Raw genomic sequence first — 11,636 nt, 5'->3', positions numbered from 1 at the left:
CGGCGTTTTACGACGTTCGCGGCCCTCCCCTCCTTCCTCTCCAATGACCTCCAGCGTGGTGGCGCGCGCGGTGGATTCCTCCGCGATCCCGTGGTGCTCCGCGGCGCAGCCTCTCTTTTCCGGTCGCGAGCAGACACGGCGTAGAGGGCGGTCGCGGCGGGTACCGGGGGCTGCAGCTGGGCGGCGGCGGCGGCAGGTGAGGCGAGCGACGGCTGTCCCGCGGCCCTGGGAGGCCGGGGAGTGTCGGGGGCTGGAAACCAGCGGGTCTGAGTGCCGGAGGCCGGGCAGCCCGGGAGTAGCAGGAAGCGGCATTTGGCTTTCGGACCCGTTGACATTGAGACCGGTCCGTGGGGGCTCCGGACTCAGGGCCCACTGATTCCAGGCCGTTGTGCGGTGCAGAAACGTCTGACCCGACTCGTTCTGCCCTGCCCGCCGGCAAGGAATGAGCTCTGACCTTGGAGCGTCCGCTAGCCGAGGGCTTGGGCACGGGCAAAAGGGGCAGGTCGTTTTGCTGGCCTTCCGGGAGCGGCCCTGGGGCCTGTGTTGCAGCCTGAGCTCGAACCCTTCCCAACCACGTCTACGCGACGTCCTCGGGTTTGACTGGGTTCGGGTAGAGGCGCTCCGCTTACCCCCCTTGGAAGGTGCCCAGCGGCCGCCCACGCGCGGGGGGCAGGCTAGGGGAGAAGACAAGCGACAGTGGAGCGTTCTGCTCTGACGTCATGTTTGCTTATTCTGCCCCAGTTGGGGTGTTTTCTGAAGGTGTTGGGGGTTCTATTCATTGTCTCCAGTCCCCGCAAATGCGCAATTTTAGAGGAGAGGTAAGTAGGGGAGATGGGTCTGAATCAAGAAGGGCCCTGGTGAGGCGTGGGGTCACTCAGGTCACCCGTTGTCTGCAGGGATTGGAAGTGGACAAGGGTGATATTTTCCCCTGATTTACCCTTCCTAAATACTAAGTTGGAGGCGCATATTACAATTCCTTGAGCCTTTTCCCTCAAAACAGTGGAGCTCTTCGTGGCGCCACAGTGCTTTACCATTTTTAGCTTTTTCAGTCTCATTAAATTTTTTTCTCTTTGTTTTTTAAGGAACTCCATTTTCCACCAATTGCCTGATGTGTGTATATATTATGGTACTTGGTTTTATAATGAAGCTCCATAAAGACTTGCTAACTGTTATGAGAGATTTTATCCTGGGTTATTTTGTGAATTCAGAGTCAGGAATGAACGAATCACTTATGCTGGGGAGGAGAACACAACAGAATTGCATTGACTTTGACGATAACACCGGGGCGAAAAGAAGAATTGTACCTAACGGGTGTTTGCCCTCATTCCTAGAGAAGTTGTTCATTTCTGTCTTTCAGGATGTTGACCACCAGAGTGTTTAGCCTAATTGGCAAGCGAGCAATTTCCACCTCGGTGTGTGTACGAGCACACGGTGAGTTGCCTTTTTTTTTTTTTTTAAACTTTTAAGTAGGCTGAGCTATTTCATTTTGCTCCTGCTATGTGTAAGGCCCTGTGCTGGAGGGTCAAACACAGATGACTAAGATTCTGATCCTGCTGCTGAGGCATTTTAGGGGAGGGATAAATATTTTAATAGGGGACACTTAATTCTAGATTAAAGACTATTTATGAACCATTGAATTCTAGTCCTGGATCTTTGCTTATATTAATATTTTCTCCTTTTTCCTTTCTCTTCCATTTTTTTTGAAGTTTGGGTTCTACCCCTTTCAAGAACTCTTCTCCACTGTACCTGATTTTAATAATGTCCTTCCCCTCCAGAAAAACCTCCAACCATTTACCTTTAGTACTGTTTACATTATTGGGACAGTGGAAGGAAAAGAGCCTACGCTTCCTAACCTGAGCTGGGTTGAACCCCATTTTAGTTTTGGACTAGGTACTTAAGTTTAGGAATCTGTTTTCTTACCTGAAATACTTGTAAAGAGCTTAGTTCAGTGCTTGGCAAGCAATTTTAGTTTTGCACTTATCGAGCAACTACTTTGTAGCAGACACTGCCAAGCTCTGAGAGAAAAAAAAAAACAATATGAAACGTGGAGTCTTTCCACAAGAAGATTTGCAATTCGGAGAGAGACAGATACATGAAGAAAATGGCTCAGTAACAGATGGCCCCTAAGGAGAAGCACTTAGCCTGGCTTGGGGTGCTTCTGGGGGAGAGGCTTGGCTTTGCTTGAATGCGAGCATGTTAAACCTCACATTCAAGAGGGAAATGGCATTTCAGGCCGAGGGAAAGGAAGCAAAAGGACAAAATGCAAATCAGCATGGCAGGGTGTGTTACTGAGGGGTCAAATGCAAGGCTTGAGTGGTGGATGATGAACTTGGGGAGCAAGGTTTATGTATTTAGGGGCTCCATAATCAGTAATTTCTGTTAACTGCTTTATATGTGAATTTGTCCTTGACAAATTGTGTCCTTTAGTTAGTGATACTATTGTCTTACATACTCTGTAATTGCCCAGGATAACATATGGATACAGACTCTAAGACAGATCATTGTAGTCAGAGTGTTGTTGAAATGTTTGTTATTTAAACAAGTAAGTAATAAAGAAAAATTTATTGTTTCATACATACACTTTCATTAAAAGTCTAGGAGGTCATTTATGACAGAGATCGCATTTTGTTTCCATTTTGGTTTTCTGATAGTGTTTTGTTCATCTAGTTTGTTTGAGGTATAATTTATGAAAAGTAAAATTACCTTTCCTAGGTGTAGTGTTCTGTGGATTTAGATAAACTCACAGTATGTAACGACGACTCCGGTCCAAACGTACAGCATCCGCACCAGCCCCTAAGTTCCTTCATGCCCCTTTGATCATTCTGCTCTCTTATAAGAAGCCATCTTCTGTCTTTTTGTAGTGGTGCTGGCCGTGACTTACTCTTAGGTATTGTTTTTGGTGAGGAAGTAACATCAAATCAGCCCCTTCTTGAAACCCTCTAGTGCCTAGTCATGCCTAGAGCAAGATCTGAGGCTGGCCCTTCTGATCTCATCACATCATACTCAAGCGAACAGCCCAGCCAGCCCTGCCTGTTTGTTCGAGGCCCTGGCCTCCACTGGTACAGTGTTTTGTCCCTTGTGCACACACATTGGGCTGGTCCCTCCTGCCTTAGCTCCTAAGTTGTGGATGGTTGCTTTTCTCTCATCATCTTCTGCAGTAGAAATGTTATTTTGGAATTGCCTTTCCTGACCACCCGTCCTAAAGATGCTCCATCCTGCATCACCCTGCTTTGTTTCTCCTTAGAGCACCGATGCTCTGCGGGTTTGTGTACATGTTTGAGTGTTATCTATCTCTGCCTCTAGAGTGTGAGCTTTGTGAGACCGGCGACCTTTCCTGTCTTACTCATTGCTGCATCTTTAGCACACAGTAGGCAGATGGAGGAGACTATAGTCCATTAGATAAGTCTTCTTTAATTTTTAACTTTTAATTGTATACTTGATACATGAACAGTTACATAAAATAGTAGCACAGTACAGAGTGCCATTGGTAGCTGCTGTTGTCGATTTGGGTATTTTCGCAGTGACAGATCTGATTGCGAGGGGAGCTCAGAATCAGCCGATTTTCTCAGTAGAGGCTCAGCCTTAATTCCATTCAGGCTGAAGACAGAAATGACAAAGCATTCACTAGAATGCAAAATCTTGGCTGTTTCTTTCTTTTTTAGAAGGAATGCATGGTGTGTTAACCTTTGCTCCCCACTCCCCTCCATTTGCTGGGGGACCAGGCCCAAAGTGCTGAAGAACCTCTAGCAGCCCTGAGATCACAAATTGGCTGTTCTTGTTCTGGAAAATGCAGTTTTATGCTTAGAGTGCTTCACAGTTATGAGCATTTACAGTAATGCTCTCCTTAACTACTGGGACACGTTCTGGCAAATGGGTCTGACTTTACAAACCTAGATGGGATAGCCTACTACACACCAAGGCGCTATGGTATAGCCTGTTGCTCCTAGGCTACAAACCTGTGCAGCATGTCGCTGAACAAAGCAACATGAGATTAGATCCAGCACAAGACAAAGTGATGTAATCGAGAGAGGTGAACACGGGGTGTATGAGGCTGCTGCCAGTGTTTCTGTTTCTTTTTTTATCTTAACTGGAGGGCATTTTTTTCATTGCTTTTTTTGAGTGAGAGAGAGGGAGGAGGGATGGGAGGGACGGAGAGAGAGGGGAAGGCAGTCAGTTGGTTGCCTTCTCACATGTGTTCTCACTGGGGATCAAACCTGCATCTTGGGTATGTGCCATGACTGAGAATTGAACCCATGACCTTCTGCTCTATGGGATGATGCTCCAACCGAACTGCAGAGGCCAGGGCACACCGTTTTGCCCTGTAAAATAGCTGGCATACTGTTTTACAGACTTGTAAGTAGGAAGAGTACATTTTAAAGTACAATACAGTAAGTACGCAAACCAGCTATATAGTCATTTATTGTAAAGTATTACCCAGGCTATACTCTTACATGATTGGCAGCACAGTAGGTTTGTTCATGGCAGTGTCCACACAAACACATATGTAATGTGTAGTGCGTTGTGCAACAGTGTCAGGCTGTGATGTCACTAGGCATACACACACATATTTTAAGATTTTAATCATTTAAAAATTTTAAAAAAGATACTACTTATTTTTAGAGAGAGGAGAAGGAAGAACGAAAGGGAGAGAAACATTAATGTGTGGTTGCCTTTCATGTGCCTCCTACTGGGGACCTGGCCTGCAACCCAGGCATGTGCCCTGACTGGGAATCAAATCAGTGACTGTTTAGTTCACAGGCTGGAGCTCAATCCACCCAGCCACACCAGCCAGGGGTATTCATTTATTTTTACAGAGAGGGGAAGGGAGAGAGAAAGAGAGGGAGAGAAATAATTGATGTAAGAGGGAAACAATCAGTTGCCTCTCACATGTGCCCTGACTGGGGACCAAACCTACAACCCAGGCGTGTGTCCTGACCAGGAATCAAACTGGCAACCTTACGCTTTGCTGTATGACACCCAACCAGCTGAGCCCCACTGGTCAGGGCTTCACATAATTCATGTGTAAGCTGGGTGCTGGTATACAACCATTATTTTTAGTTCACTCATCATTTTAATAGAACCTTAGAATTCTGAAAATGCAAAGTAACTCTAGCCATTTTTATATCAGATCCTTTTAGGTTAAGGTTGGGTATAAATATTTAATTGGTAGTTATTTGCATGGCAAAGATAAGTGTCTAGAGAAACTATATTTTGCATTAGGCTGAATGTTTTACTTCACTGTTAACATGATTTGGGAGATTTTAACCATTGGGACTAAGCTAATGGGAGGAAAGAATTTTTCAAGGACTTCATTAAAATACTCCTTTCTTTTCTGCTGTCTGAATTTTTTTCTTCTTTACTTGAGTGATACATGTTCATTTACTTGAGTAATATACTTCATTTGTATATGAATAAATTATTCATTTGCTTGAGTAAATATAGTTCATTCAAAGGAACTAGAATTTCTGCCTATTTGAGCAGAAATTTCCATTTCATCCTCTCCTCTTCTGCTTATAACAACTTCAGATTACTCTGACAGGACTTTTCTGTCTTTAGTTTATAAATGTGAGCATGTATACACGATTTACACTTTTAAAAAGAAAAACACAGCAACTCTGATATTGTTCTGTGACTCAGTGAACACACGATTGATTCTCCATTTTGAATGCGTGGCTCTGCTTTCTACTGCTGTAAGTCGTTCCTGCCATGCGTGTATCTCTCCGATTCCCTTCCTCTATGTGTTCTTTTTCCGAGTACTCATTTCCTAACGTGCTCTGTGATTGTCATGTTTGTTTCCCACTTTTAGCATGTAGTCACCAGTAGGTGGGAAACTTTGCTTTGTTCATTGATGATCTCAGATGTCTAGAACCATGCTTAGCATATAGCAGGTGGTCAGTAAACATTTGTCGAACAGATGAATGAATGGTTCCATGATACTCGTTTCTTAGGAGCTAGCCTGGCTAATTCCATCCTCTGTTGGACACAGGGTAGTTGTTTTTTGGCCATAATAAAAGTGCTGCCGTAATCATCTTCTCATGTATCTTTGTTTCTCAACTTTGAACACTTCTTTATGAGTTTTATATTTTTATTTGGAAGAATCATTAATTTGAGTCACTTGCAGAAGGGCGTTCATTAGTTAAGTCTCCATCCAGGGCAGGGAACCCTGAGAGCCTTTGTCTGACCTCTGCACGAATACTGTTGGTTGCAAGAAGTGCTGCCTCTGAGCAGTTCCTCCTGGTGGGTTTCTGTTTTGCTGTGATGAAAACTGCTACTGTTAACTATCTACCTGCCGTTCTCATTCTGCTGTCTGGGCCACACAGGACAGGCCTGCTTCCTGTGCCACGTGATAGTCCTTCAGCTGTTTGAAACAGTAGCTGCAGCCCCTGGGATGACAGGCTTTCAGAGTGTGCACACATGTGCTTATTTAGGATTTTAGAAATACCACCTTGTTTGTGACTCTAAACCTTTGTGAATTTTGAAATATTTTCCACTGTGTCTTTTAGGGGGTGTCGTGAAGAGTGAGGACTTTGCTCTCCCGAGTTACATCGATCGGCGTGACTACCCCTTACCTGATGTGGCCCATGTCAAGAACCTCTCTGCCAGCCAGAAGGCTTTGAAAGAGAAGGAGAAGAACCCCTGGAGCAGTCTGTCGATTGATGAAAAAGTTGAATGTGGGTATCGGAGGGAAGTCAGGCACACAGCGTGAGAGGGAATTTTTATGATGAAGGCTGGGGTGCTGCCCAGAGACCAGCCTGCCCTCGGCGTGGCGTGTTTCTGCGGGGCTGCCCCAGGGTACAGTTTCGGCGCCTGGCTGGCTGGCTGGAACTCTGCCCAGGCTCCTTTGTGCTCCTGGGGCCCCCGCCCCCAGGGAGAGGCATGAACAGGGACGCAGAGCAGCTGAGTGCATGTCATTCCAGTGTGTGGCATGTGGATGTGGTGTCTCCATGCCTCTGCTGGGTGGGGCTGGGTTTACTGTCAATTATTGATGGAAGGTCAATGAAAGATAGGTAGGCAAGGGGAATGAAAATAGTGGGATTAAATTGCCCCTTACACTGTAACCTATGGGAGAATTTCAGTTTTTTAATTTCCTTATTTTTTTATTTACCCCAAGCAAACTCCTTGCATTTTTCTCTTCCTTTGCCCCTTGTGTGCATGTGTGAGAGCTTGTGTGTGCACGTGCATGAGCATGTTACGGCCTCAGGCCTCTCTGTTGTATTTCTCCATGTGTATTTCTTGCTATGTAGTGAGGATAAGTGGTAAAGCATGGTGTTGAGGGAGCAGTTGGTCCTTGTAGCTCGTTACGCCTGCAAACGGCCATTTTTTCTGCTCTCAGTGTATCGCATTAAGTTCAACGAGAGCTTTGCTGAGATGAACAGGAGCACGAATGAGTGGAAGACAGTTGTGGGTGCCGCCATGTTTTTCATCGGCTTCACTGCTCTCATTCTGATCTGGGAAAAGCACTACGGTGAGTAGGGGGAGAGAAGAGGTCATTCCTGGAGTGGTTCAGGTAATAGCCCCCAGCAACACAAGATCTGGAGTTAGCCAGCACAGCTTGGACTTTCAGGACCCAGGAGTGGGCGATGGGGGAGCCTTCACACAAAAGGGTCCATCCTGGGGTTGTCGATCAGGTTCATGAAACTGGCTTGTGTGAACTGAAGTTGAACAAGCCAGAATCTTACTTGGGGTGAGCTGTACTTGCTTGGTAGTGAACTATATACAGCATGCCACATTTTCAGTAACGTTTATCTGCTTACCTGTCAGTATCAGATGATGCTGTGAGTGTTTGATTAAAGAGAAGGAACTTACTCGTGAAGGGCCGTTTCAGCTGTTTAGGGACTGCACCTCAGTAACTAGAATTCTGGGTCTTAGGACCTAATAGTTTCTGCTTAGGGTAGGGGTTGCCTGCTCATTCTAGTGCTGCCTCTCCTGGGCTCTTCCTGTCCAGGCAGAAGCATTTTCCCATTCTGAGTAGGTGCAGTCCTGTCCCTGTGGTTTGACTGTGGACGTGTGTTAACAGAGCTGTGCCCTCTCTTTGATCTCCCAAGTCACCGTGGGCTCTGTTTATGCTCTGTGCTGCCCTGCAGACCCTATTATCTGTGTCCTACAGTGAAGATGTTCTGACTTGAGCTTAAGTATTTAATTGCTCACTTACAAACAGAGGAGAATAGTTTGGAACTATCAAGAGTTGTCAGTGCCCAGAATCAAAAACCACTGGCATCTGTGTGGGCATGGGTGCTGAGTGGCAGATGACTTCACTGATTTGCTTGCCAGCGTGTTGTGGTGGCCCTAATACACATAGTGTATTGCCTTAGAAACAAGCAATTACGACAGTGTTGCCTCATGAACTTGTTTTGGACTGTAGTGTATGGTCCCATCCCGCACACCTTTGAAGAGGACTGGGTGGCCAAGCAGACCAAGAGGATGCTTGACATGAAGGTCAGCCCGATCCAGGGCTTCTCTGCCAAGTGGGACTACGACAAGAATGAGTGGAAGAAATAAGGACCCGCCATTCACATATCCGAACCTCACCTTGTTCTGTCATTTCACTGCAGTTCAGCATATTCACTGGAAACTCTTATGTTGCAGTCCCAGTGCTAATAAACAAGCAGTTTACTTGAAATCCTTGTGATTGATTCCTTGATAATTACTAAATGAAAGTGTCTTGTTACTGGTAACACAAGAGATTTCTTCCAAGTGTCTGAAGTAAATATATTTTGAATATAAATGGCAAAAATAAATTGTATGTGGGGACATTGTATACAAACTAAAAATACAGAGTCTTCTGATGTGGGATGTGTTAATTAGGTTTATGATGAGATTTTTGTAACATTCCTTTGTAGTACCCATACTGACAGAAGTCACCATAGCCACTTTTCTTCTGTAACAGCCCCCCCCCCCCGTAGTTACCAATTTTGTTGGGCCATGAGCCTGGGAAGGGTGGGAAGTCTCAACAGTAGACTCATTTCCCTCAGCCTGCTTATGGTTTGCTTAGTTGCGTGCCTGCTTTCAGCCTCTGATCTGAAAAGCTACAACAAAGCCAGGCCCAGGTAAGGCGGTGATTAAGGGGCATCGCATCCTGGCCCTTGGCAGACTTCCTGTAGGGTTCTGCCCTGTTCTAACCCCGGTTACCTGTGCTGGTCCCTGGGGACCCGGCATGGAGAAGTGGAACAAATCCTGGAACAAGCCGCATGGCGAGAGCTGCAGAGAATCGATGTCTCCCTGCGGTGTTGGTGTAAGAGTGAGGCAGGGGTGTAGAAGTGAGGCAGGGGTGTAGAGGCCCTGTAGAAGCCCAGCTTGGAGGTGGAAGGGAACTTTGCCTCTAGAGTTTGATTAAGGGGATATCCTAGCAGGGCCTTAGGTAGTTACCAGTTTAAAGTTAAGAGCAGGTTAAATATAGCCTGTGATTGTAGTGTCTTCCAGCTGCTTTAGAAATGCCCTTGATCCCTTGTTCTCAAAGGGCCAGCTGACTTCCTGGGAGGCTCCCGCTGGGTGATGCCATTTTCAGCTCCTTTCCAGAGTGGGTTCCTGTGGTGTGCAGTTGGGGCACCTGACCTGGCCCAAGGTCACCCCTTCCCACCACCTGGCTCTTAAGGGAGCATTGGTGTACCTACTGCCATCTCAGCAACCCCTAGAGAAAGGGGCTGCTGTCTTGGGTTACGGGTTGGACCTGAATGGGCTGGAGGCCGAGGGCTCTGCCTGAGTGGAAGTGAGTAGGTGGTGGAGGTGGTGTTTGAAGGTCCCTGTGAGTCCCAACTGCTTCTACCCTAGAACAGCACCACACGGACTCTCCTGGAGCCTGGGGTTTTCCATGGAGTAGCCAGGCTCTCCCGGACCATCTCCTTACCTAGTAGGAACCTGCAGTCTCGACTTGCTAGGAGGATTGCCAGCCACTTGGGTATCAGTTTCAGATTCCGAAATGTGACTTCTGTCATCTTCTGTTCTCTGTCCTCATGAGTTTGGGCCTTTAAAAATTAAAAACATTTTAGTGGGAGTTTGGGAGGCAGCAGAGTTAAAGCTAAATTTAATCCTTTAAGCTGGGGGTCTACTTAACCTTTTATTGATCATCTACACGTCATAATGGTGAACATGATCCTTTGGGCCCTCACCCTCACGCTGAAGAAAGGGTGATGGGTGGGCATAGGAACAATACGAGCTTGGTTGGGGGAGGCCTCACCAAGGAGGTAACACACCGATAAACCAAGACTTGAATAAGAAGGAGCCGCTCATGCCAACACTTGTTTGAAGGCAGGGGTGGCAGGTGGAGACAGTTCCAAATTCGAAGGGTGCAAACGAAGTCCCCGAGACAGGGCAGAGCTTGTTCAAGAAATGAATAGACACCAATGGGTTCTGGGATGGAGCACTGAAAGAGTGGAAGGGGGTGGGCTGGGAGTAGGGAGAGCAGATGCCTGCCTGAGCATGGGCTCCTCCCGGGCCACGCGAGTGAGGGTGGGCTGAGCTCTTTATCTGTGTGTGGGGTGGGGTAGGGTGCATGCTCATTTAGCCCCTAGACTGCCCCCTCCCAGGGTGTTCAGGGAGAATGTCACAGCTCTTTGTGGAATGAAGTTTGAGAAATACCAAGAAGGCCATAGGAGTAGCCTCCAGGAGGGGGCACTGGGTGGGGATTCCTCTGCAGGGGTCCCTGACCAGTCCAGGGTCTGCATCTCTGTGTGAGGCCATTGCAGAGCTTCTGTGTGGCTGCTGCTCATGGTTAATTCTTGGTGAGCTCCTTCCCATTTAAAATACACTATCCCTTTCTACTCCATTTATTTTTCAGTGCTCATTTTGTCACCAGCTGACAACTATACCTTACAGAATTTTTAAATTGCTGACAAAGGGACAAATAATAGACTTCTGAAGTGGAACCCTGGAAGCCAGAAGGCCAAGTAACAAGAGTTTCCTCTAGAAGGGTAGAGTCAGCTATACCCTTAACAAAGAGCAGGGGTAAAAGGAAAGGTATTTACAGGCAAATATTAAGAGCATTTATTATATTACTAATAGGCCTTTGCTTAGAGAAGTGCTGAAGGACATGGTCTGGGAAGAAGAAAACAGGCGGGAGGAATGAGTTACAAGAAGGAAGTGTGAGCAAGGGAATTGGAAGCAGTGAAGTCAAATCTACTCAAACACTGGTTAAATACAGCAGTAAAGATGATGCTGACCACTGGGGGTGGTGGGAAAAGCAAGGATGAGTGTGGATCTGGGAATATGAAGGCTGTAGGTGCCATGGTTTCTGAATTTGAGTCCCCGCATGTAAACACTAACTAGATCGTAAAGCCAAGACCCCTTTTGATGGTGTCTATCAGAAAACTAGGTGAGGAGCTCTTCCAGGATGACCTGCCCCTCCAGACTCCAAAGTACAAATGGGTGGGGACAGATCGATCACAGTCACAAGCATCAGTGCCAGAGAAAGAGGGAAGCAGGGGTCAGCTGATGGAGCTGAGAGTAAGACCCCGCAGCAGCCAAGGTTTTCACTGGGGGGAGGCACAGTGGGAACCTCTGATGAAGCTGGGAGGGGTCGCCCAGTCCAACAGCAGGTGAATGCTCCGGCCCTCAGTAAGGTCTAGAGGGGCTGGGGCACTCTTAGTCTTGACATTGACCCTCCTGAGCTGACCTCCGATGGACCCACACTGAAGAACCAC

General features: G+C 46.9%; 1 protein-coding gene across 1 annotated transcript; it reads left to right on the top strand.

Moving 5' to 3' along the window:
- Window positions 1-113: 113 nt before the first annotated feature.
- LOC119047065 (cytochrome c oxidase subunit 4 isoform 1, mitochondrial) lies at window positions 114-8,620 on the top strand. Its single transcript, XM_037142387.2, has 5 exons — window positions 114-196; window positions 1,358-1,431; window positions 6,504-6,671; window positions 7,334-7,465; window positions 8,363-8,620. Exons 2-5 carry the CDS (start codon window positions 1,359-1,361, stop codon window positions 8,497-8,499), a joined length of 510 nt encoding a protein of 169 aa, XP_036998282.1. The 5' UTR covers window positions 114-196; window position 1,358; the 3' UTR covers window positions 8,500-8,620.
- The last annotated feature ends 3,016 nt before the right edge of the window (window positions 8,621-11,636 follow it).

The sequence above is a fragment of the Artibeus jamaicensis genome, unplaced genomic scaffold (assembly GCF_021234435.1).
Source record: "Artibeus jamaicensis isolate MK-2021 breed Jamaican fruit bat unplaced genomic scaffold, CSHL_Jam_final contig_464, whole genome shotgun sequence".
Taxonomy (NCBI): Eukaryota; Metazoa; Chordata; class Mammalia; order Chiroptera; family Phyllostomidae; genus Artibeus; species Artibeus jamaicensis.
This window is presented reverse-complemented; position numbering and strand designations above follow the sequence as displayed.

What these genes read in the sequence shown, in the direction of transcription:
- LOC119047065 (XM_037142387.2), top strand. Translation starts at nt 1,359, where the DNA reads ATGTTGACCACCAGAGTGTTTAGCCTAATTGGCAAGCGAGCAATTTCC. An exon ending in GGTGTGTGTACGAGCACACG is followed by an intron (nt 1,432 to 6,503) that starts GTGAGTTGCCTT and finishes TGTGTCTTTTAG; the next exon opens with GGGGTGTCGTGAAGAGTGAG. An exon ending in GATCTGGGAAAAGCACTACG is followed by an intron (nt 7,466 to 8,362) that starts GTGAGTAGGGGG and finishes TTTGGACTGTAG; the next exon opens with TGTATGGTCCCATCCCGCAC.